Source organism: Ictidomys tridecemlineatus, chromosome 1, assembly GCF_052094955.1.
Source record: "Ictidomys tridecemlineatus isolate mIctTri1 chromosome 1, mIctTri1.hap1, whole genome shotgun sequence".
Classification (NCBI taxonomy): Eukaryota; Metazoa; Chordata; class Mammalia; order Rodentia; family Sciuridae; genus Ictidomys; species Ictidomys tridecemlineatus.
Window position 1 is genome coordinate 120158163 of NC_135477.1, and position 25525 is coordinate 120183687.

Here is a 25525-nt window from a genome sequence, read left to right on the forward strand (position 1 = left end):
AGCGTTTGTCACCTTAGGTTCCTTCACCAGCCTTGGGGGAGGAGGGGCAAACGGTCCCATTCTGCAGATAGCTTCACAAAGGCCAAATGGGGCAATGATGAACCGGGTACGTAGCTGTTCCAAGTGAGGCTTTGGGGTGTTGTTTTATACCTCTGCTCTGAAACTTACCACTTATGCACCCCTCCTGAGGCTCAGTAAGAAAGGGGGTCCTGGCTCAGCTCTTCTGGGCTCAGCTGGCCCTCTGCCCTGGCAGGGACTCTGGGCCCCCCGCCCAGAATAGAGCTCAATGCTGCCCCTTGTCTGCCCACCCAGAAACCAAGCATGCGGCCCAGTGCCCGGTGCTGGCAGAACCTCCATCCTGCTCCCAGCTGTAGGAGGACATGGCAGGGCAGGTAGGGATGCAGCTAGCTTGAGGAAGCTGCTAAAAGTTGGGGGGGTAGCATAGGGGTCTCAGGGGTCTTTGATTTATCTACAGCCCTAACTTTGGGGCTGGTGGAGGTTGAGCATCAAGCGAAGCCACTTATACTCTCAAACCTTGGATGGGATCAGGCTCCAACCTCATGCCTCAGACCAGCGCTCACCTGGCCCCGGGCTGGAAAGCAGGCCAGAGGGCTAGACTAAGATTCAGGCAGCAGGCCAACAGGCCACCCCCTCTCTCTTCATTTCTTTTTAAATGCCACCCCCCACCCCCTGGAGACTCAGTTGAGGAGGTGACCTCCCGTCCTCCTGTTCTCCCTCCTCTGGGTACACAACCAGAGGGAACAGATCGAAATAGCACCAGCGGTGGCGGGGATGTAGGGCAGACCAGAAAGACAGTGCTGAGCCCCCAGGGTCCCTGGTGTCCTAGGATCAGGGCTCAGATAGTTTGGAACCTGAGCCTTGCTTTCAGATTTTTTTTTTTTTAATATGTGGACTTAAAAAAAAAATCTTATTCTCATGCAGTAGTCTAAACTCTAGAGGTGGTGATCAGGGTGGGTGGGCTGGGCCCGTAGGTCTGTCTGACCTGTCCTCTTTTTCTCCATGTTTGCAAACCCAAGATTAAATTAATTTTGTCATAGCTGATCTTTCTTCAAGGACCTAGAAGTCCACCGAGAAGTAGATCCACCTTCCTCTCTGGGCTCATCTTGTTTAAGAGGGAAGTCCTCCTGGAGTCTAACTCATGTTTCCCACACTGGCTTCATTATAGAATTACAGGTGGCCCTCTCTGTCCTGCAGAGTCTGTTCAGAGTCTGGGGTAGGCTCTGGCTATCTGTATTTTAACGTCGTCCTCAGGTGAGAATTCTGAAGAAGCATGTACAGGAAGTTTGGGTCTCATGTTCTTGTAGTTGCCCCTGCAGCTTGTTCTGTTGCAGCCCAGAAAGAAGACCCATTGATCTCTTCCTTCAGCCTCTCCTGGACCCCAGCAGCCCTTCTCAGAGGAGAGTGGGGGTGCTGGGGGGTAACCAAGGCCTTTGGAGGGGAGGAAGAAGGTGGCCCAGCCAGAAACAGGAACAATGCCCTGGATTCCTGCTTTTTGCAGCTTTCAGGGCATTTGGAGTCACTGGTTCCCCCCCTCCCCACACCAAGCAGAGGTGACTGTGGGTGGCTAGCCTAGACTAGGTGGGGCCAGGGGCAGAGAGTGGAAGGGGGTGAGCTGGACCACAGCTCTTTGCATACAACCTCTGCCCTTCCCAGTAGGATGCGGTTGGGTAAGCGGGTGGGAAACCTGGGTTGGCTCCTAGCCATTGTAAATGGGGGAGGGACAGAGATGGAGCACAAAAGGGGTCTCCTCATTTCACGAAAGAGGAGCAGACCCAATACAAGGCAGCGAGGAGTGGGGCTGGCCTGGCCAGCGCAGTCAGGAGGCCTGGCCTAGACTGACACAAGGCCACACAGAAAGTTGGGCAGAGTGGGGCCTGACCCGCCTCGCCGTGCTCTCCCCGCAGTTCTCCCCAGGGGCTTCCTCTGAGTCCCTCCTCAAGCCTGGCGAGCTGTGGTGGGGATCTGGATGTGGAGGGGAACCCCAAGTCTTTTCCTCCTCCCTCTTGGCACAGCCAGAGTGCTGGGCACTACAGGGGCAGCCTGGTCTCCCCGAGGCTCTCGGGTGGCGCTGCACTCGCCCAGCACCCTGGACAGCGCCTCACTCTGGACCTCCTATGGCTGATGTCTCTAAGATCCGCTTTGGCTTCCCTGGGGTGGACTCACCTCTGACTGAGCTGACCGAACTGCACTTCTGTTGACTTCCTTGCTTCCTCTCCTAATGCCCCATAAGGGTAGCCTCCAGCCCAGTTCTCTCCACTAACTCTAAAGATTCCCTCATCTCTGGCCCCTGGAACAAGCGCCGGGGACCTGTCAGCCAGCAGGAATGGAGGGGCCTGCAGGAGGTGCTGCCGTGGCCCAGCTCCTCCCTTCCTAGATCTTCACCGGGGGACTTTGGTGAATTCTGGAGGGCACCACAGACACAGGAGGTAACAGGGAAGACAGGAACTGAGGCACAAGGGATTGACACAGGGGTCAGGGGACAGTGAGAGGGCCTGGTCTAGGCAGGGCAGTGAGGGGGCCCTGACCTGAACCCAGACTTCAGCTGGAAAGGTCCTGAGATCATCAGGACCACCCTCCTGCCCCCAGGCAGGCTGTACCGGTACTGGTTCTGCAGGGCTTTGGATCCCCTGATCCTTCCTGTCTGACGGACTCTGACCTCATCTCTCCGTCTTCTGCCAGGTCTACTGGAGTCCCAGGAGCAGCTGGGTCAGGATGGAAGCAGTGGCTGCCATGGAGGAGGATAAGCTCCCATCCTCACTGCCTGAGGAAGGCGGTGCCACCTGGGACCCCAGCCTGGCACCTGAGGAGGAACCTGGGGTCCAGAATGGAATGGCAGCCAGTGAGGAACTGAGCAGCCACCTCAGCAGCCCAGTGCACGAGGAGAGGGGAACCCTGGAGGATACCGAGGAGCCCACAGAGGACCCAGATGAGGCTCTGTCTGCCATCAGCCTGGGCCTCTCCCTCACCAATGGCCTAATCCTGGGGCCAGATACGAACATTCTAGAAGATTCAACAGAGTCCAGGCCCTGGAGGGCTGGTGAGCTGGTGGAGGGGGAAGATATCCCCAGGAGCCTGTGTGCAGACACTGAGGACCCTCAGCTGGGGTAAGTGGGTGTCTTGGGTTGGAGGCTTACCATGTTTGGCAGCTCCAGTCCTATGTGGCCTGTGCCTAGCCCCTTATTGTTCTGGTCCCTGTTTTTATCATACATAAGATGGGACTCTCATATCCCTATTTTGTCCACCTTCTGGATGTTTGGGGAGGATAGGGCCATGAGTGGGAATTCAGAGGCTAGCAGGTTTATTGTATCCCCATCCTCAGCCCCGCAAGTCATCACGAGCTGATTTTGTCAGGTGCAAGGATTTTACTCCCTCCATCCTAGACTGGCATTTGAGCTCCAAATCCTGGGGTTGTGGCTCAGTGGTAGAGCGCTTGCCTAGCATGTGTGAGGCACTGGGTTCAATTCTCAGCACCACATATAAATAAATTTAATAAAGTGCTTTGATGTGCCAGGTGCAGTGGCACACGCCTGTAATCCCAGGAGGATCATAAGTTCAAAGCCAGCTTCAGCAAGGGCGAGGCACTTAGCAACTCAATGAGACCCTCTTTCTAAATAAAATACAAAATGGGGCTGGGGATGTGGCTCAGCAGTTGAGTGCCTCTGAGATCAAAAAACAAGCTTTGATGTGAAGGTCATCTGGGCCATGCCTTGACTTTCTGCAGATGAGAATATACCAGTCCTGCAGCTGGCCCCAGGAAAGCAGGCTTTATGAGGTAGCCCCTCTCAGCCATCCTCACCTGAGGTTGCCATCAGAAAGTTCTACCGGGATTCCCGGCTTCCTGTAGTTGTAGCCTCATTTCCATTATCCTCAACAAGAGGTGGCAAGACTTGAAGTCTTGGGATGCCATTGGGAGGAGGGATGTGCATGGGAAAGTCTAGAAGGCACCAGAAAGGGCTGAGAAGAGAGCATAGAAGAGAAGGCTTGGTGAGCACAGCTGTAGTCTCTGGCAAGTTGCAGGAGTATGTGTGTGCCTGGCCTACACAGGGGTGTGTGCATGGGCATGCGTGAGCATGTTGTCATGCATGGGCTGTGTGGTTGTGAGTGAGGGTGTCAGTGTCTGGCGTGTGCACTTGTGGGTGTGTGTTTGGGCCTGTAGTGGGTGTCTGGAGAGAAGTGTCTTTAGGTCTGGGTTGGCATGTGAGTACAGTATGTGGGTGTGCGAGCCCGTGTGAACTAGGTGTACATGGCTGCAGGTTTCATCCACAGAGAGCCTAGGACAGCCACTGAAGCTAGCAGGGGTTGGCAGGAGCCTGGGGCTTCTTGGAACACACTGTTCATATTCAGGTGACTTATTAATTTGGGATGACTGAGGGTGGGTGCAGATGAAGGTTTGGAAATTTGCTGATGGTTTTCAAGCCTCCATCAGGGCTATTCCTCAGGTCTGCTCTGTTGCATGAGCAGGTGGGAGATGGGGGTACCATTTGTGGCTCTGACAATGACTGAGAGTCTCTTAAGGTAATGGCTCTTTTTTTTTTTTTTTTTTTGTATGGGGGATTGAACTCAGGGGCACTCTACCACTAAGCCACATCCCCAGCCCTGTTTTTGTATTTTATTTAGAGACAGAGTCTCACTGAAGTGCTTAGAGCCTTGCTCAGTTGCTGAGGCTGGCTTTGAACTCGATCCTCCTGCCTCAGCCTCCCAAGCTGCTGGGATGATAGGCATGGGCCACCATTCCTGGCATGGCTCTGTTTTATTTGGATGTCACTAGTACTCAGCACACTCCTGGTAGAGGTGTCCTTTCTAGGCAGACCAAAGTCTAGGATGCTTTGGTTTGGGGAGCTGGGGGAACATACAGTAAGCTGGAGAACAAACACAATACTATATACTGATAAGGGCTAGGGTGACAGCAGGGATCCCTGAGGATAGGGAATGGAGAGAAGGGGCCAGCATGGTATAGGCCTGTTCCCCTCTGTATTACCCAGGGAGCGACATAAAGGCAAGCCCTGAGAGCAGAGTGGTTGGCTGGGCTAAGAACCTCCTAGGCTGTGAGAACAGCAAAATGATGACCTAGTGTGACACTAGTTGTGACAGGGAGCTGTCCACATTGCTCTGGGAGTTCAGAGGAGCAGCCACCCAGGCCAGGCTGGGGGAAGAGACCTCATAGTCACTTATTTAGAGAAATATCGGAGGCCTACTGTGGTCCAGGCTGCCGGTCAGGCCCTGAGGGTCAGGGACCACATCTGTCCCTTATGCTGCTGTATTCCCAATCCCCGGCCCAGCCTCTAGCCCCTAGTGCTCAGTAAGTTTTGGCTGAAAGAAAAATCAGCAGAACACAACCTGTGCCTGCCCTGCTCCCAGGGAGCTCCCAGCCACCAACCCCTGTGTGGCGTACCCCTGGGCAGGATGGTGACTGGGTCCTTGCATCCCACAGGCTGGATGGCACCGGGGAGCCAGATGTGCGAGATGGCTTCAGTGCCACCTTTGAGAAGATTCTGGAGTCAGAGCTGCTGCGGGGCACCCAGTACAGCAGCCTTGACTCCCTGGACGTCCTGAGCCTCACAGATGAGAGTGACAGCTGCGTCAGCTTCGAGGCCCCCCTCACCCCCCTCATCCAGCAGAGGGCCCGTGACAGCCCCGAGCCAGGGGCTGGGATGGGCGTGGGGGACATGGGGCCTGAGGGGGACATGGGGGCAGCCGGTGGTGATGGGGAGCTGGGCAGCCCCCTGCGGCGCTCCATCTCTAGCAGCCGCTCAGAGAACGTCCTGAGCCGCCTGTCTCTCACAACGGTGCCCAATGGATTCCATGAAGACGGGCCCCAGGGTCCAGGCGAGGATGAGGAGGAAGATGAGGAGGACACAGACAAGTTGCTGAACTCAGCCAGGTGAGGCAGGCCTGGGGCTGGGGCTGGGGCTCCATCTTTGAACAGACGGAGATACTGAAACCTGGAGGGGACAAAGCATATTCGGGTGAACCAGTGTCCAAAGTCAGCGAGTCCTCTCCAAGGCTGGCTTGTCCATCCTCTGCATCCAGAATTCTCACCCTGAGATTCCATTCTGCCCTTCAGGTTTTCTCAGCTTGTAGGAGATCAGGGAGCTGTGTCATGGGAATGTGCAGTAGCTAATGATTTCTCTTGAGGGGTTGGTTCTTCTGAAAATCTAACTTGATTCTTTCCTGCTGCAGTGGAGCTTCTTCCTCTGCTCTGGCCCCTGCGTGGGTTTTTAGAGGCCTGGGATTCCTTCTAGCCTTGCATCAGACCTCTGCCCCTGGGCCTCTGATCTCCCTCCTCCATCTGCAGTGATCCTAGCCTGAAAGATGGCCTGTCAGACTCGGACTCAGAGCTGAGCAGCTCGGAGGGGCTGGAGCCTGGCAGCACAGACCCGCTGGCCAACGGGTGCCAGGGGGTCAGCGAAGCTGCTCGCCGGCTGGCCCGCCGCCTCTACCACCTTGAGGGCTTCCAGCGCTGTGATGTGGCCCGGCAGCTGGGCAAGAAGTGAGTGGGCCTCCCACCCCTCCTACCCCACGTAAACCTGTCACCTTCTCCAGCCAGTGACTGTTTTCAGGAGTAGCTGGTATCAAGGAGCTCCCAACACCCCCAAGGACACCTCCTCCTGCCACTGTCCTCATTCCTGGCCGCGCCCTAAATCTGTTTCCTTTCTGGGCTGCTTGGGCCAGGGCTGTTGCTCTCAGCTCCCTTGGGGCTGGGGTGCAGTATATGGGATGTGGATACGAGGTCATCATGAATGGTAGTGAGGACAGAGCAGCTGGTCAGGAGCTAGTGGCCAACCTAATGGGGCCAGGGAGAGAGGAAAACCTGGGAGAGGAATGGCAGGGGACACATCCCGACACCTGGGCTCAGGAGGGAGTTCCCGGGTCTCGTGAAGCCCTACTGTCTATTGGGACCAGCTGAAGGGGCTGGAACCCCCAAGTTCAAGCCTTGGCCTTCAGCCTGGGGTACAAAGGGAAGAGCTTGGGGCAAGTAAGGGCTGTGACCGAGGAAGTCGGCTGGCACAGACCCACGCATGTATCACCAGTGTGGTCCTGGCTTTTTAATTTATTTTTTGGGTGTCAGAGATTAAAGCCAGGGTCACTCAACCACTAGCCACATCCCCTATTTTGTCTTTTATTTAGAGACAGGGTCTCACTGAGTTGCTTAGTGTCCCACTTTTTGCTGAGGCTGGTTTTGAACTCACGATCCTCCTGCCTCCACCTCCAGAGCCATTGGAATCACCCGCGTGCGCCACCTTGCCGCACTGGCCCAGCTTTTGACCCTTCTGTCCAGAGGGCCTCCCAGCCCACTGGAAGGCTCTGAGGTGGGCAGAACAGACCTGGCTTCCGCTTGCTGCTCGAAAGGCTAAGGAAGACAGTCAGACCCTGGCCACCAGTCAGAGCTCACCCTTGTGGTGGCTTAGGCCCCAGGTCCTTCCCCCTCCCTCTTGCTCCTCCACCCTCCACTCAGCCTCCACTGGGCCCTCAACGACCCCAGCCTAGAAATCACAACTCAGATGGCCCCCTCTTCCCTTCTGGATTGTAGGCCCCACTCCCCCTGAATGCACGACAGTCTTTCAGTCGCCTTTCTGTGATGAGTCGCTCTCCTGTCTCTTCTGCCACTCCCTCTTTAGGCATCTGCTTACCCACACTTAAGGGCATTTGTCTTCCCAAAGAAAAGCAAAGCTCCTCCTCCAACTTCACAGCCCACATTCCCAGGTTTTCTCCCTTAGGTGCATCTAACCTTCCCCTTCTTCTCCTCCTCACTCATCTCCTATAAATTGGTTTACCACCCCCACCTTCAGAACCTTCTCTTTTCAAGGTCACTGGTGACCTTGTGTCTTTGAATCTGGTGACCACTCCCCAGTCCACCTTCAGCAGCTTCAACATCATGGATCACTCAGTTTTCTTTCTTTCTTTCTTTCTTTCTTTCTTTCTTTCTTTCTTTCTTTCTTTCTTTCTTTCTTTCTTTCTTTCTTTCTTTCTTTCTTTCTTCCTTCTTTATATATATATATATATATATATATATATATATATATATATATATATATATATATATATGTTATAGATGGACACAATGCCTTTATTTTATTATTTTTATGCGGTGATGAGGATCCAACCCAGTGCCTCACATGCGCTAGGCAAGCGCTCTACCGCTGAGCCCCAGCCCCAGCCCTCCTTTTTATTTCTTTAAAGTATCATTTTTAGTGTGGAAATTTCAAACATACACAAAAGCAGAGAAAGTAATATATTAAATCTTCACACACTCATTTTACTCAGCTTCAAAGTTATCAATATTTTAAAATTCTCATTTCATCTACTACCCTGCAGCTTCTTCCCTCCATTTGCTGGAATATTTTAAAATATATTTCAGACACTCCATTATTTGATCCTTAAGCACTTTAATGTATATCTCTAACTGATCAGAGTCTTTCTATGTAATTATAATTCCATTATAATTGCAAAAAAAAATAGCAAAAATTTCTTATTATCTCTAAATTCAGTTTGTGTTTAATTTTGTCGGAGTGTCTTTAAAATGTTGGTTTGTCCAAATTAGGACCCAAAGGAGGTCTGCCACATTGCATCTAGCCCTGTGATTTCTAAATGTTGTTTAATCTACAGCGGTCAAGAGTCTCTTCCTTTTCTTCTTTTTTTTTTTTTTAATGGTACCCGGGTTTGAACTTTGAGTTCAAACTTTGAGTGCCCACTCGACCACTGAGCCCCATCCCCAGCCCTATTTTGCATTTTATTTAGAGACTGGGTCTCACTGAGTTGCTCTAGGCCTCACTAAATTGCTGAGGCTGGCTTTGAACTCAAGATCCTCCTGCCTCAGTCTCACTAGCCGCTGGGATTGCAAGTGTGCACTACCGAGCCCGGCTTCTCCTTCCTTTTCCATGTGCTATATATTTGTAGAAGAAAGTGAGCCAGTGGTTCTGGAAAAATTTCCACCTTTTGGATGTAGTATCCTCATGGTGTTATTTCACAGGTTCCTCTGTTTCCTGTGGGTCCTGTTAACAGGAGGGAGAGCTTGAGGCTTGATTAGAATCAGGTGGCAAGAGTTCCTTCATTCCAGTCTTGGGACACGTTCTTCAGTGGCCTCCTGAACAACACTTCCCTCTTCTCTGCCTGTGTTCCTCCGTCTCCTTCACTGCTTCTCTCTTTGTTCCTTTAGCTTTCATCAGAGCTCTGCCTTGGGCTGGCTGCCCTGACTCTGCACCTTCTTCTCCTGTGGGCTCAGCTCCCACTGCAAATCATTATTAACCACCATGGAGTGGTGACTCTCCCAGGGATCCATTCAGCGCTGTCCCTGTCCTGAGCTCTGACATCTTCACTGTTTTAGTCATGCCACACCCCCATTCTAGCTCCCTTTTTGGTGGATTCTGCCTCCATAATTTTTTTTTTTTTGTACCAGGGATTGAACCCAGGGGCACTTTATCACCAAGCCACATCCCAGCCCTTTTAAATATTTTATTTAGAGGCAAGGTCTTGAGTTGATTAGGGCTGGCTTTGAACTTGTGATCCTCCTGCCTCAGCCTCCTGAACTGCTGGGATTACAGGTGTGCACCACACACACTCAGCCTCTACCTCCTCAGTCTTCTCCCCGTCTCTCCCATCTCTTTCTTGGACAACAAGTTGTCCAAGACCAGGGGCCTCTACCCAGCAGGTAGTGTTCCAAAATACGAATCTGACTGCCCTGCTTCAGACCCCCAGAATCACATCCTTTCCCTTGAGCTGCAGCCCTCTTCCCTGTCTCATCTCTTACCTCCCCTGTTCCTGCTCTCCAGGCTCTGGCCATACATCCCTGTCGTAGCATCTTGGACGTGTTTTGCAGTTTCCTCCATTGGGAACACTTGGCATCATCCCATCCCCCACTCCTTGCACCAGGTAGCATTTTTCAGTGTTGGCTGAGACATCACCTCCTCCAGGAAGCCCTCCTGATCTCCCAGCCCAAGGTTGAACAACAAGCCTGACTGGCCACTTGGGGAGGCAGCCTAGGGATAGGGAGATGTGGGAGGGTGGGTCAGAGTACTCTGAAGCCAAGTCCCCCTGTAGTTCTGTCATCCTTGGGATGGACCCTACTTCTAATTGACTTCTCATACTTTCCCTGCAGCAACGAGTTCAGCAGGCTGGTGGCTGGGGAGTACCTCAGTTTCTTTGACTTCTCAGGCCTCACTTTGGACCGAGCACTCAGGTCAGTGGGGCTGGGATGGGACAGTGTTCACAGGTGGTATGGGCAGTACATCTGGATTCTCATCCCAGCTGTATCAGAAACTGCTGTGCAACCTTGTACAAGTCTCTCGAACCCTCTAGTGAGGCTGCAAGGGCAGCAGCAGAGCAGCACCTCAGGTTGGGCTGAGGATACAGAGGTGGGAAGTTCCCGTCTGTTGTTTCTAATATCGTGACTCTAGGAGAGGGAGGCAAAGGGTTGCCTCTGTGAAAACTTCCTGCCTGCCATGTGCCACACTTGGTCCTTAGCAGCTTTGCAAGGTGGGCGTGATCTCCCCACCATCTTTGAGGAGAAGATGATGAAAGGGGGATTTGATCTCAGATCTTACTGGTATTTGAACCCAGGGAGTAGGCCCTAGGAGGGCCAGGTGCAGGTCCAGGGAACAGGAGGGGTGGGATGGGTGGATATAGCCCAGGGTCAGCAAGCTCTGGTAGGGACCAGCTGGGGGATGCAGACCAGGCCTTAGGAGGGATAGAGAGCAGTCTCTGAGCTAAGAGTGGATAGTCTTAGCTAGGCCTTTTTACTGTGTCCATGTGTCTCTTATAATTTTTTTTTTTTTTTTTTTTTTGTGGTGCTGAGGATTGATCCAGGGTCTTGTATGTGAGGGAAGCACTCTACCAACTGAGCTATGTCCCCAGCCCTGTCTTATATTTTTACAAAATATAACTTCTATTCTTTTTTCTCTGTTTTGGTTGGGGTATTTCTTCCAGTTCACTTATCCTTTCCCTGAATTCAATATGCCATCAAACCTATTTGTTGAGTTTTTAGTTTGTCATCATATTTTCCAGTTCTAGAATTTTCCATCTTATTGAAACTTTTAAAAAGAAATTCTAATTCTCTGGTGAATTTCCCATCTTTTCATTCATTTTTTTTCATTTTTCCCTTTGATCTTGAGCATGCTAGAATAAAGTTCCTGTCTATTGTCTCTAATATCTGCATCATTTGAATCACTTGTCCCTGTTTCTATTGTCTGTTTTTTCTCTTGATTTTCTATCATCTATCCTATCTATTTGCATGCTTAGTAATTTAAAAATTAGATTCTGCATATTTTGAATAGAACTATGGTGGCTCAAGATTAATCTGTATTATTCCAAAGAGGGTTCACCAAGTCTATTGCTAGGGAGTTAGAGGAGGGAAGCATGGTGATGTGGTCCTACTGTAGCCAGAGCTGGACTGAGGAGAGTGCCAAAGCCTGGTATGGCTCAGGGTCTGCATAGATCACGGGGTGAAGATCCCGGAAGGAAACCTTGGTGGTTTCCTCATTTTGTCTCAGTGCAGCAAGACTGCCAAAAGCAAAAACATAGAAACAAAAGCAACACCCCCCCCCCCCACTTAGAGACTGTCTGTTGAGCTTTTTAGCCTCCTACTTTCAAATCTTCAAAATTTGGCAAATGTCTTGCTATAATGTTTATAGTCCCCCAAGTCTCCAGGTTTCTCTCTCCAGTCCCATGAAGCCACCCAATGTCTTGCCCCTTGTCTGTACCCTTAGTCAGCAGTGCCCCTAGGGAAGAGCAGTGGCAGCTGGTCAACCTACATACCCCAAGTCTTCTTCTCTCGGGACCTTGGCCTTTGTGGTCTTGATGGTCTCAGCAGCCTCCTGAAGCTTAAGAAAATGCACTGCTTCCACTGAGAACAGTGAACAGCTGCTCTATCCTGAGCTGAGTCTTGAAGATTGCACACAGTGAGGAGGATGGGAGGGAAAGTGTTCAGTGGCATCAGCTCCTGATCAGAGGCACGGCAGCTGGACTGGAGGGCCTCAGACGCCAGCCCCTTAGAGTGAGGCGTTACTGCACAGGCACTGGGGAGCCCTGAAGGTGCTGAATGTAAAGCGATGCTGGCAGCCTTTGATCCAGTCGTGTGCAGGCTTCTGAAGAGCGTGAGGTGGAGGACAAGGCCTGTGGGCAGGCCCTAGGGCTAGCGGGGAAAGTGTGTGAGGCTGCTCAGAGGACAGGGTAGAGGGCTGCAGGTCCTGAGATGGGGAGAGGTGGGCAGTGGTGGGGCCGAGCCTAGGGATAGCTGGAGAATTTGGTGGTGTGGTGTTGGGCTGGGGTTTAGTGAAGAGCCCTCAACAGGGACTGTGGTCCGGGAAATAGGTAGTATGGATGCCTCTTAGGTAGCACAGGCTCAAGCTGGGAAGGGGACTGGAATTTAGAAAATCCTAATGGAATATGAGAAGAAGAGGGAGAGGAACAAATCAGGGCAGAGGACAGGGAGCAGGAGGGACAGGGAGAAGAGGAGATGGATATAGGATAGGAGAGTAGATTGCATAGCAGTTGATGGCCTGGGATTAAATTTCAAGAGTGGTCCTCAGTTTGGGATGCCTTGGAAAACCTTGGATAGTCAAGGTGTGGCTCAGATCTCAGGGGACCTCTGGAGGCAGCGTAAGAGTATAGCCACCCACCCTGCCCATGCCAGGCCTGGCCTTCTCCCACCCAGATTTACCTGCCACTTTCTCCTGCTGCCAGGCCCAGCATAAAGAATATAGCCAAGTGGGTATTATAAGTGCTTTGGGCTAGAAATCAAATGAACCATAGCAAAATTAGGAGCAATCCTTCTTGTGAACCCAGACAGAGGTCCAAACTGGGTTAGTCTGCACTGGCATTCCCAGGCCCTGGATGAGAAACCCTAGCCCCATCTCCCAGCTCCTCTGGTTTTGGGATCAGCTTCCCAAAAGGTGCCTCTAAGAGGTGGGTGACCTTGGAATTGAACTTGAGGGAGATTAAGAGCTTCTCAGCAAAGGTGGGAAGGATGCTCCAGGTGGACCCCAGTCTGATCAGAGGCATCAAGCAGTGGAAATACCTGTCCTGTCTAGGGTATGGGGACAATTTAGAGAGGCAGCAGGTGGGTATGGGTTGGAGAGACAGGAGGGGAGCTGGGGCAATCACAAGACCATGGTGTGGGGGACTTGGGTGTTACCCTGAGGGTTCTGGGGAGCCAGTGGCAGGTTTTAAGTCCAGCAGGTCTTGACTGTCTTGTGTTTATTAAGTCAGTGTCTGCAGGGACTGGGAGGTGCAGGAGTCCCACAGGGAGGGTGTTGCGGGTGGCCTGGGCATGTGATGAGGTGGGGGAGGAGGAGGAATTGAGATTGAATGTGAAGAACGAATCCCTGGGATTTGGTGGCAGCTTAGACTTGGGATGGGGGAAGAGTGAGGGGGTGAGGGAGCCTGGGGCTCAGCCCAGGGCATACAGAGGAGCAGGAATGACCGAGGAAGATTATTCTGAATGGCAGGTGTGGATAGCCTGGGCCCCACCACGGAGGAGGAGTGAGGAGTGGGTCTCAGGCACGCATCTATTTATTCTTCACAACCTGCCCCAAGTTGTAGGTGTGTATGTCATGTTGGGGCTTTTACCCAGGGTGAGTACCCAGACTGAGGTGGGGGTTCTGAGAGACCCTCAGCAGCTTTGAATTACCTTCTAGAACCTTCCTGAAGGCATTCCCACTGATGGGGGAAACACAGGAGCGTGAGCGGGTCCTGACACACTTCTCCCGCCGGTACTGCCAGTGCAACCCTGATGACAGTACCTCGGAAGGTATGGCAGGTGTCTCCTCTGCCCCACCCACCCACCCTGCCCATGCCAGGCCTGGCCTTCTCCCTCCCAGATTTTCTGCCACTCTCCCCTGCTGCCAGGCCCAGATGGTCTGTCTGCTCTGGAATACAGTAGGTGCTCAATTAATGTTGCATAGATAATTGATGGCACATGGAGTGGGCTCTGCCTGCTGGGAAGAGAGCTCCAGATATCTTGCCCATTGTCTTTCCCAGCACCTCAAAACTCTCCATTCTACAGGGTTAGTCCTTCGGGTCTTCATGCTTCCAGACTCTGTCACAATGGTGATTTTTGGTGTGGTGGGGGTCCTGGTACGTGAAGTTCTGCATGGGGACCATCTTAGGTGCAGGACTTGTCCTGTGGATAGACCTGAGTCCTAGAAACTGAGGAACAAGGTCTCTTATTGGAAGAGACACAGGTCAAGTCAGGTACATGGCCCAGGACCCAGAGCCATTGCTGGGTCTGAGGTTCAAGGTGAATTTGGAGATAGCAGGCAGGTGTCTGGGCTGGAGCAGAACCAGGGCAGTCAGGTTTCCTCTGAGGGACGTGAGGGTCCTGACAGGAGGCAGACAAATGATTCTGACACTGCAATGTGGTGGTCAGGCAGCATCACGCAGCCCCTGGCCCTGAGTGTCTCGGGCAGGCGACTGGCCTCTTCCTGTCTCCAAGGCCTCCAGGAGGGCGCTATCAGGAGACAGGTGGGAAGCTGGGGTGGGAATGACCCGGATCGTCACACTGAGAATGCCACTGTCTGTGATTTAGATGGGATCCACACGCTCACCTGTGCTCTGATGCTGCTCAACACGGACCTGCACGGACACGTGAGTTGGGGGACGTCCTTGCGCTGACTGACTGAGTCATCAGAGCCTGACCCTTCACCGAGTTCCCTCCCTGAGACTTCTTTCTCAGTGACTGTGTTTCTTTTAGCAAGTCCTGGGAGTTTGGCAACTAGGCTTCTAGATTTGTCTCTGCCCTAGTTTTTTCCTGGGTCCTGGCCCCTAAACAGGATGGTGAGAACAGTTGAGTCATACGGGAGTTGAGGGTATGCCAGGTAAGATGTGTGCCCCTAGCTGGGCCCATGCCACTTGCTGCTAAAAACAGTGTATTCCCCCCACCCTCGTCAGCAAGGCCAATGCCACCTCACTGAAATGCCATGCCCGGGAAGCCCTCGCCATCAATGGTAGGTTACTCTCAAGAGGCATTCTTGTTCCCTCCTTCACTCCACCAGGCCAATGAGTGAAGTGACAGGTGTGGGGTGCCCGGCTGTGAGGCTGGGTCAGGCCCAGCCCCAGGTGGCCTCAGTGTTTCTCCTGGCTCACTAATTCCTTCTTCTTTCCTTGGTCTGCTGCGGGGACCCTCTTTGGGCTCTCCTGCCCTTCCTCAGGTGGTAAGTGTAGCTAGTGGCGTGCATGCCCTGTGTGCCTAGACCCCCATCACCATGCCACCCTTCTGTGTCCCCATCACATCAATCTGGTCCCATCTGATCCCTTCCCTGTCATTGCTGACCCAGGGGTGGTCAGAGCACCCTGTTGGGTTGGGGGATATTTTAGTGACTTGGGGACAACAGGCCAGCATGTCTGGTTCTAGAGTTAACTAGGGAAGTTCAGGCAATATGGGGTGGAAGAAAGCTGGGACAGGCCCATCTTCAACTCCTACTCTTGCTTCAATGTGGCAGCTGTTTGACCCTGGGCAAGTCACCAGACCTCAGGTTCTGCATCTGGTGGTGTGGGTCACAGTATCCTGGGAAGTCCTGAGAAGAGAATTAGACACAACACCAAGTGTCAGGATGATAACATTCATTATTAATATTAAAACTTAAATGATGGTGACCTACAGACCCTTGGAGGGCCACACTGTGCAGGGTGCAGCCTGATGGCAATTGAGCATGGGGAAGGGAGGAGCAATCTGGGCTGTGCCCTGTTGGGGCACTGGCTTGGGGAGGGTGAGGGCCTCGGGGTGCCCTCATCGGGAAGAGCTAATGTGTGACAACTTGGGGGAAGTTAGCCTGGGCCTTGGCCTGAGTGTGGAACAAGAGAGAAGATGAATGTATTCTATGTGATGGTCACCAGGGCTGATGCCCAGGAACCAGCACTGTTCCTGAGACTGCCCCCTGTTGGTGGAGAGTGGGTATTGCTAGTTACTCTAAAAGTAGTAGTGAACACACTGCTCCATTCCTGTCTCCACTCTTGGCCTGCCTGAGGGCATACCCTGGGCCCAGCCTTGGATGTCCCTCCCCACGGCTGAGCTGCTCATGAGGGCAGCAGCTGCTGCTCAGTGAGCCCCCGGGTAGAGCACACCTGGAGTGTAGTGGGCCTTAGCTGGCCATGGGCCCCCATTAACCCTCCGTTGAGGAGAAAGTAGGCGTGACAGATCAGAAGTGGGTGGGCTAGGATCCTCATCCTGGCTGTGGGAAGACACATTTCTCTAGAGGCAGTGTTGCCCAATGACTAGAAGCCAGGTTCCAGGTCAGGTTCTCTGTATCTCTCCACGTGACAGCTGGGTGGCCTGGAGCAAGCTACTGACCTCACTTAGCCTCTGTCTTCCACTGAGGAGGAACAGAGATAGCACATGTGGAGTGCTTGGCCCAGGGCCTGAGGGTTGCAGGGGCTGTGAGTCTTCGCCTCTCCTCTCCCTCTGCTGCTTATCAGATAGGAACTGAGTGCCTCATGGGATGGGGGAATTTCAGGAATGTGGACCCTGCTGGTGCCCCCGGGAAGAGTTCTGGTCAGAGAAGAAGGCAGAACGGGTTGCCAGAGCGTGTAGGTGCGCTTTTTTTGGATGGGCATAGCCTGGGCGGGGGCTCAGGAAGGCTTCCTGTAGGAGGGGCATTTGGACTGGAGGTTGGAGGCTCAATGGCAGTCCTGGCTGCTGAGTGCCTTCTGTGTTCTGTGAAGAAGCAGGAAGGAAACTCTCCCTCAGGTCACCTGCCTTCTAATTAGAAGATGTGGGCAATGTCCAGGGGAACAAATGATTGCAAGTAGTTGTAGGTCTGGGACGGGAATAAACTAGTGTGGTGGGGGTGGACTAGGGCCAGGGAAGCTTGACCTGAGACCTGGAGGACCAGAAGGAGCTAGATACAGAAAGATTTGGGACAAAATGGTCCAGGCAAAGGGGTCAGGAAGGATGTTTTTCACCTCTTGCCTATTGTCAATAGCTGCTACCAACATTCGTGTGCAAGTTTGTGTTTGAACAACTGCTTTCAGTTCTTTTGGGCCTACCCCTAGGAATGGACTTGCTGGATTCTATGATGTGGTCATTTTGTTTAACTTTTTGAGGATCTACAAAACTGTGACTGTTAGTTTGTGTCCAGTTGGGAGATGGACAATGGTGCCCTGGGTGAACAGGGTAGTAGATGTGGAAAGAAGGGGCTGCAGAGGAAACTTCTTGAGGGTGAGTCTGACAGGACTTGCTCTTGGTGTTGGTTAGGGAAAGAGAAATAAGGATGGCTTTGGCTGACTTGTAGTGCCATTTCTAGAGTCTCCTGTATTTGTGGTGGAGGTGATGGGAGAAGTGGAATTCAAGTCCCTTATTTTATTTTTTGATACTGAGGATTGAACCCAGGGATGCTTAACCACTGAGCCACATCCCCAGCCCTTTTTTAATATTTTATTTAGAGACAGGGTCTCACTGAGTTGCTTATGGCCTCACTAAGTTGCTGAGGCTGGCTTTGAACTCCAGATCTTCTTGCTTCAGCCTCCTGAGCTGCTGGAATTATAGGTGTGCCCCACTGCACTCAGCTCAAGTCCCATTTCTGATATGCTGTGTTGGAGATGCCTGTTGGTCATCAACATGGGGACACCACAAGGGTGGTGAGATCAATGAATCCAGGGCCCAATAGAGTTGAGTGGTATAAAGAAATGAAGGGAGTGGTGGTCACTTTCATCCTAATAGAACTTAAAGCTAGAAGCCTGGCTCAGTGCCCTGGGGAGAGAAGCAGGCTGATGGCCTTGTTCTGAGGCCTGATGTGATTTAGAGGTAAGCAGAGGACCAGACAGGGCTGTGAGGCAGCTGAGTAAGTCCAAGGAAAACCAGTTAGTGTGTGGCATCTCAGAAGCTGAGAAAAGAAAGTGTGTCAGTGGAGGAGCAAGGTCAAAGAGAGAACCATAATATCTGCTATGAGGGTATTGAGGCTTAAGGAAAAAGATGTGTGTGATCATATTGGAGAATATTGGAGAATGGAGATCAAATATTCTAGGAAAGTGTGGTATGTTGTCGTGAGGGGTTGGTGCCTATAGGATTGGGTAGTGGATATAAAATGGGACCAGTTAGCATGACTCTGTACTCCTCTCCAAGCTTATCCATTCTACTGGGCTTAGATCCACAGTGTAGGAAACTAGTTGGATTTTATCAGGGCTGTTTTTTTTTTTTTCCTAGGCAAATAGGACAGAAGCAAAAAGGGGCAACAGAGCTAGAAGTGTTGGTGGAAGAATCCGGCCTAGAATCTAAATGAGATAAAAAGAAAGTGGGGATGTTTGGATCTCAGCAGAGTGTCAAAACATTGCTGGAATGAGCCTTCCAGAGAAGAGTGATCTGGAAGGAGAGCAGATGGGTCAGGAGTGTACACTTTCGGGAGTGAAATGGGGTGTTGGAGGTGGTTGATCCTGGGATAAGCTGGAAAGTGAGGATGTCAGAGAATGGTGATTTTCAACCTCCTAGCTAGAGAAGATGGCAGCCCTGGTTGAGCTGGAGATGGAGATGAAGAGAGAAGCTCGGGGGGCATTTTGGATGTCCATCCTCCAGCACTGGTTAATGGGCTGAATGGCAGGGTCAAGGGGGAGAACCATCAAGGAGGAGGCAGAGAAAGGGGACCTGGGTAGAGAGCCACTCCAGGAGAGCCCCAGCTGAAGCCAAGGTGAGTTGTTTTTCAGGAGCAGCTTGGTTTCCCCAGACCTCGGGTTTCTTTTTTTTTTTTTTTTTTTTTAATTTTTTTTTTTTTTTAAAGAGAGAGTGAGAGAGGAGAGAGAGAATTTATTTTAATATTTATTTTTTAGTTCTCGGCGGACACAACATCTTTGTTGGTATGTGGTGCTGAGGATCGAACCCGAGCCGCACGGTAGCGCCACATCCCCAGCCCTGACCTTGGGTTTCTTGAAGAGTGGAGTTGATGGTGATGTGGGTTGGAGCAGGATGTTGGTGAACTCCAGGGATAGTCCAGGGATTTGGCTGCTTTCCTGAAGATCAGCAGTTGGGATGTTTGCAACTCAGGTGGTGACAGAACTTCACACCAGGGAAGAGCCAGTATAATTAAGGGTTAGTGAGAATTTGCAAGTCTGCCCAGAGGCCTTTGCTCAGTTCCTTCCTTCCCCCTTCAGGGAGGTGACATCTGCCTTCTTTCAGCTTGGCCTGCCTCATGCTGCTTCTGGGGTGAGATTTAAAGGTAGGATAGGCTTGTTCTAACCCTGCTGCTCAGGGAGGTCATGCCAGACCTGTGGGGAAAGGTCTGGCTTCTGTGGGGTTAAAGTATGACCAAATTTCAGTACTTGGATGATGATGGCTTTGGTAGCTCCCCAGCCCTATCCAGCTTCCACTCTGGGAAAGGAAGTGAACGTAGTGAACTGGCCATCCTGGCCTGAGAGGGCTTGGGCTGGGGCTTGGGCTGGGGCTTGTCATCAGATGGGCTGTGACGTATTTCTGCTGGGAGGCAGAGTCTGTGGAAGGAGGTCAAAGTCCAAGGGCAGCCTGGGAAGCCCTATATTTTGAAGCTCTGCAAATGGGTATATACCAGTTTAAGATGATTATGTTTTCTGGTGGATCGACCTTTTTTTCATTGTGAAAATGTCACTCTTTACCTCTAGTAATGCTTCCTGACTTCAAACCTACTTTGAAGATTTTTAAAAAAATATTTATTTCTTAGTTTTAGGTGGACAAAATATCTTTATTTTATTTTTAATGTGGTGCTGAGGATCGAACCCAGTGCCTCATGCGTGGTAGGTGAGCATCCTACTACTGAGCCACAATCCCAGCCCCTATTTTGAAGATGTTAGTGTAGCCATATTGCTGCTCTTGTGTTAGTTGCAGGGTTATATCCTTTTCTATCTTTTTGTTCCTGTGATGTCTGTTCCTTTATGGTTAAGGTACGTCTCTTGTATCATAGACTTTTTAAAAGAGCAAGTCTGATAATTATCTTTTAACTTGACCATTTAATGAATTATGACATATTTGAGTTTAAGTATACCACGTTACTATTGTTTTCTATTCAACTCGTCAGTTCTGTGTTCTTTTTTCCTCTCCTTGCTTACCTACTTTTGGATTATTTAAGTATTTTTTTTTAAATTCCATTTCCTCCCCTTTTAGTTTGGTAGTTGTGCATTCTTTCAGAATTCTTTTTTTTTTTAAAGAAAGAGAGAGATAGAGATAGAGAAGAGAGAGAATTTTTTTTTAAAGAGAGTGAGAAATAGAGCGGCAGAGAGAGAGAGAATTTTTTTAATATTTATTTTTTAGTTTTCGGCAGACACAACATCTTTGTTTGTATGTGGTTCTGAGGATCGAACCCGGGCCGCACGCATGCCAGGCGAGCGCGCTACCGCTTGAGCCACATCCCCAGCCCGAGAATTTTTTTTAATATTTATTTTTCAGTTTTTCGGTGGACACAACATCTTTATTTTTATGTGGTGCTGAGGATTGAACTCAGCGCCCCACGCATGCCAGGCGAGCATGTTACCACTTGAGCCACATCCCCAGCTCTCAAAATTCTTTTTGTAGCTTGTGATATATAGCTCTGAATTGTCAAAGTACCTTTACCGCTTCTTGTTCAATGTGATATCATTAATTCTATTGATTTTTCTTTCAACCCTTTTTTTTTTGTGGCCCTGGAGATGGAATCCAGGGCCTCACATATTTAAGACAAGTGCTCTACCACTAAGCCCTCTCCAAATTTACAAATTGCTATTATCGTGCTTTTAACTATTATATGTCCTTATATTTAATTCCCCAGAAAGCTGTATCGTTGTTCTACACCATTAATAGTCAGCGGCCTACTCTTTCCGCTCTTCTTCATCCTTTCTGCTTCTCTCTGCTTCCATCTGGGATGATCCTCCTTCTGACGCAAGAATTCCCTTCAGTATTTCCTTTCTTCATTTCTATTTTTTAGTTAAAGTATGACTGGGGAGTTTCCCAGGGCCTCTTGTCCTTGGCAGCTCTGAGTCCCGGATTTTGTTCTCCAGTCCCATAAAACCACAGTGTCACTCGGCCTCGGGGTTGCTTGTGCTTGAGGGAGGAAAGTTGCTCCTCCTTGGTCTCTCCTCTCCATACTCCCTTCTTGGAAGGTTCTTCAGCCTTGAAGTCCTCATGGCTTTTATGTTTCTCCAGTGCCCGCACACTGATGTTTTATTAATATTTTCGACCACAATTGTTTCTATTGGGAAGATTCCTCTGGAACAAGATAGTCTGTGTTTTTTGACTAGAAATCTTGCCTAGTTCTTTTCATTTTTGCACTCCTGACTAATGGTTAAAGAACGTTCATAGTATGTGGAATTCAGACGCAAGTACTATCGATGTGGCTCTTGTGTTCTTCTACTACAGACAAATGTGTATGTGGCTATATGCTTGTGTATAGACACACAGATATGTACATGTAAAATATATGTAGAAACATATGAAACAAACATATATCAAGGCACACTGGGCCTTCTCTTTGACTCCTTTGAAAAGATGTGGAAAGTACTTGCTTGTCAGCTTATTAAATCTTACAGCACTATTTTCCTAATTATTTCTGTGGTGTGTAAATGTTCCCTATTATGTTAATAGATTCTACTTGTTAAAAGGTTGCTATGGTCAATCAGTTTGGGAAAGTGTATGTGGAATCCCCTCTTGGGAGAATTTCAACACACATAAGCATTAAAGACTCTGAAACACATAAATAAACTTATTTAATAATGAACTCCTTTTCTGAGAGAATAGCTATTTCAATCTCATGGGATACCAGGGTTCTATAGGTAAAACTGATGAGATACTGTTTTAGAGCAAACCCAAGTCCACAGACCCTCACAAAGAAGCGTGCGTCCAGTGCTTCTTCAAATGTGGCCACACCAAGGAGAGTCTGACAGTGTGAACATCAGGTGTTGGGTTTGGAGGGTTCCAGTCCCTCAGTGGTTAAAGAAGAGGCAAACCTCATGGATACAGTCATTCCCAGCTCTCTATTTGTATCTCCAGGAGTGAAACCATCTGCACAGGTTCTCTTTGTATCAGCCAAACTCAGCATGGGGCACCCATGTGTATTGGTGGAAATTGATTTTTGACTCTCATAAAACCAAATTCTCCCTTACTTCACCTACCTTTTGGAGGTCTTGCTGCCCCTCTGTGCAGGTGAGAGGGTGAGGCGGTTGTGGCGGAATACACAGAGCTTCTGCTCAGGAGCCAAGAGGCCTGGGTTCAAGTCCTGGTGCTGAGTGACCTTGGGAGAGTTAACCATGGAGGAGCGGGTGAGAGCACGGGCTTTGATGTCAGACACACTTGGCCCTTCCACTTCCTCGCTGTGTGATCATGGGCATGTCACTTCACTTTCCTGCACCTCAGTTTCCTTGCCATGTGGTGAGAAGAAAATAAAATAATGCATGTCAAGTAGAGTACCTGGAACATAATAGGCACCTGACAAATGCCAACTATTATAATATTTCATCCAAACCCGACTCCTTCATCTGGGTTTGAAAAGAACCCCGACCTTTCATCATGCTTGAGGATCAAATAGAATCTTGAATGTGAAAGAGTTTCGTAAACTCTTGGAGACAAAGGAAAATCCAGGCAGTATTATTTTCATGACTGCCTTTGATGCTGCCTCATCTCTTCTGGTGGGGCAGGGTAGGGTGTGGGGACCACACCATTTTCCTTCCTTACCCTCAGAAAGAACTGTTTCTCCATTACAGAACATTGGCAAGAAGATGTCCTGCCAGCAATTCATTGCCAACTTGGACCAGCTGAATGACGGCCAAGATTTTGCCAAAGACCTGCTGAAGGTATTACCTGATGGGGCTTCCCATGCCCCTAGCTATGCCCTGGGAGGGTGGAGACTAGTCTCTGTTCAACTAAATCCTGACATTCCAGGCCCTTAATACTAGAGTCAGGGACACCATGACTTTGGGACAGAGTTAGAGAACATCTGGCTCAACAGGTGGCTGTTCCATATTCCCTGAGTTAGGCAGAAGGGTTGACTTTGTGAGGTGTGTTGTTTTGCTTCAACTATCATTATTGCTGCCACAGTAAAATCGTCACTACCATAATGGTCACAGCTGCCACCCATCACCACTTCCTTTACCAACACCACCTCCATTATCTTCATATCACCCCCAGAGAACAGCCCACTCATTCTTCCAACATCACGGAAGTTAAGGGAATCAGTTTTCTTTTGAGATTGAACCCTAGAATCCCAGGGCAGAGCTCTGGCTTTTCTAGCTTGGTCAGTTTTCTACCTTGAAGAAAGAAAAACATTTTTTTTGGGAGGGGAAGGGGGGATAGATAATGAGTTCATTTCTTTAAACACTTTTTTAATTTGTAGATGGACACAATACCTTTATTTTATTTATTTTTATATGGTGCTGAGAATCAAACATGCTAGGCAAGTGCTCTACCACTGAGCCACAACTCCAGCCCAACTGAGATCATTTTTAGATAGTGCATTTTTATGTCTGGTGGTACCAGGAAGGTAGTTGAATTGTGAGTCTGTTGGTAAATATGTACAATTATTATGTGTTAGTTAAAAATTAAACTAAAAAAGAGAACATCATCTTCATCTCTCTTCTTAACACAATGATCTTCATCATCATGAAGCACTTATAAAACATATCTGTGAAATCAAACTGCATTCTACCTATCCACTTCTCCCCATCCACTCATCCATACTTGTACCTACTTCTCCATTCACCCATTCATTTTCCCATGCATCTCTCCCATCTATACAACCACTCAGTTACTCAACTACTCATATACCCACCCATTCATTCATTCACCTACACACACATCCCTAAACACTCACCCATACACTAACCACTCACTTGTCCACCCATCTCATGTCTCTCCATTCCTCCATTCGTTCATGTACTCATTTATTCTCCCATCAACCATCATCTTGTTGAGAACATATTCAGAGGTGAACAAGATAGACAGCTCCTGACCTACGAAGCTTACAGTCTCCTGGGGATACGACAGTAAATGACCACATAACTAAATATCACCCATTCATACATTTACCCATGCTCTCATTTATCCACCCAACAAACAAGTTTGAATCAAACACTCACTTTGCCCCATTAACTGAAAAGGTGTTCCCTTGTTGGACCCTCATGGTTGGAGGTAGATGGGAATTTCTTTGGCTCTTCTTCTGAACTTCCCTCTCTCTCTCCCCCCATCCCAGACACTTTACAACTCCATCAAGAATGAAAAACTGGAATGGGCCATGTGAGTAGTGCCCATAGGCACAAGTATGGGAAGATGGCTTCACTGGGACAGGGAGTGGCTAGGAGTGCAGTTGGGCACACTGGCCACTCTCCATGGTGCTGATTTCTCCCAACCAAGGGCCCTGACAGCCCCTGTCCGACTGGCCAACATCCATTGTTGAGTTTCCTTTTGGGCTCATTTTCTATCTCAGAGTATACGATGTTTACAGTGCTATGGAATAGACTGAACTATGAACTTAGTTCGATGATGTCTGCAACTACTTTTCTCTACTGAGGATATTTCCAAATTTCCAACAATGACAGCTCTTTCCCCTTTGGGAAATAGGCAGGTAGGAAGCACAGACCCCCTAGCACTCCAAGAATATTACCACTTTCAGGGGGTAACTGCTCTTAGCAGTGGGGAGGGGTAATTGCCCTTGTCTTCTTCCCTTGTGAGATTTGGAGGTGCCCAGACATCTGGAAAGAGGGGTGACAACCTTGCTATGAATGGCTTTGAGGGGAGCCCATGCGGCTGTTCTCCCCAGAAAAGCCTGTGCCTTTGGGTCTGTATGGAGGTCCCAGGCTCAGAGATCCCAACCCCATTGGGAATAGCTGGCACTCCTCCATCAGGGCTCTCATGGTGGCCTGAACTTTAGGGGCCTCTCCTGAGGCCTGCTCTTTGCCTGTGTGCTGCATGGTTGGTACAGCAGCTTCAGTCTGCCTCTGGGTAAGTGCTCCCAGGTTAGGCTCTCAGGGTTGGAGGCAGGAGAAGGAAGACTGAAAAGGAGACCTGAAGACAATAACGTCTCTAACTTTGTCATCAGGATAGAGGATTAGTTTAGAGGCCCCAAATCAAAGATCAGAGGTCAGCAGTCAGATTGAAGAGCGAGGTCATAGATCTGGATCTGGGATCTGGACCCTCCCCATCTCTATCTCTGGCGGCTGCCCTTTCCCTCTGGCTTCCTTGGCTCTTAGAGTGGGTGGTTGATGGGAGAGGCCATGGCAATGTGGGGCAGAGGCTTCCATGGAGGTGATGCTCACAGCCTGGTACCTTCCTAGTGACGAAGATGAGCTGAGGAAATCCCTGTCTGAGCTGGTGGATGACAAGTTTGGGACAGGAACAAAGAAGGTGACCCGGATCCTGGATGGTGGCAACCCCTTCCTGGATATCCCACAGGCTCTCAGCGCCACCACCTACAAGCATGGTGTGCTGACCCGGAAGACTCACGCCGACATGGATGGCAAGAGGAGTGGGTGTCAGGCTGGATGAAGGGGCACAGGGAGGGATACTGGCAGAAGGGGGTCCCATCAGGTTGTGGCCACTTTGGGGATGCACATTCAGTTAGATGCGCAGGAGGAGGCAGGTAGGACATGTTAG

At 50.1% G+C, this 25525-nt stretch overlaps 1 protein-coding gene across 4 annotated transcripts in view; it reads left to right on the forward strand.

Moving 5' to 3' along the window:
• Psd2 (pleckstrin and Sec7 domain containing 2) overlaps positions 1 to 25525 on the forward strand; it is a 46065-nt gene that overhangs the window by 12148 nt on the left and 8392 nt on the right. The window contains exons 1-10 of one of the 4 annotated variants that reach the window (XM_021727713.3): positions 1713 to 2447; positions 2701 to 3125; positions 5453 to 5902; positions 6317 to 6511; positions 10118 to 10198; positions 13653 to 13765; positions 14543 to 14603; positions 22641 to 22731; positions 24126 to 24169; positions 25207 to 25397. In XM_021727713.3, coding sequence (XP_021583388.2) covers positions 2734 to 3125; positions 5453 to 5902; positions 6317 to 6511; positions 10118 to 10198; positions 13653 to 13765; positions 14543 to 14603; positions 22641 to 22731; positions 24126 to 24169; positions 25207 to 25397 — 1618 coding nt within the window. In that variant the 5' untranslated portion in view covers positions 1713 to 2447; positions 2701 to 2733. Of the gene's footprint in view, positions 1 to 1712; positions 2448 to 2700; positions 3126 to 5452; positions 5903 to 6316; positions 6512 to 10117; positions 10199 to 13652; positions 13766 to 14542; positions 14604 to 22640; positions 22732 to 24125; positions 24170 to 25206; positions 25398 to 25525 lie in introns of those variants that run through there. The other 3 variants (XM_078046276.1, XM_005327278.4, XM_078046280.1) reach the window with 3 other exon arrangements.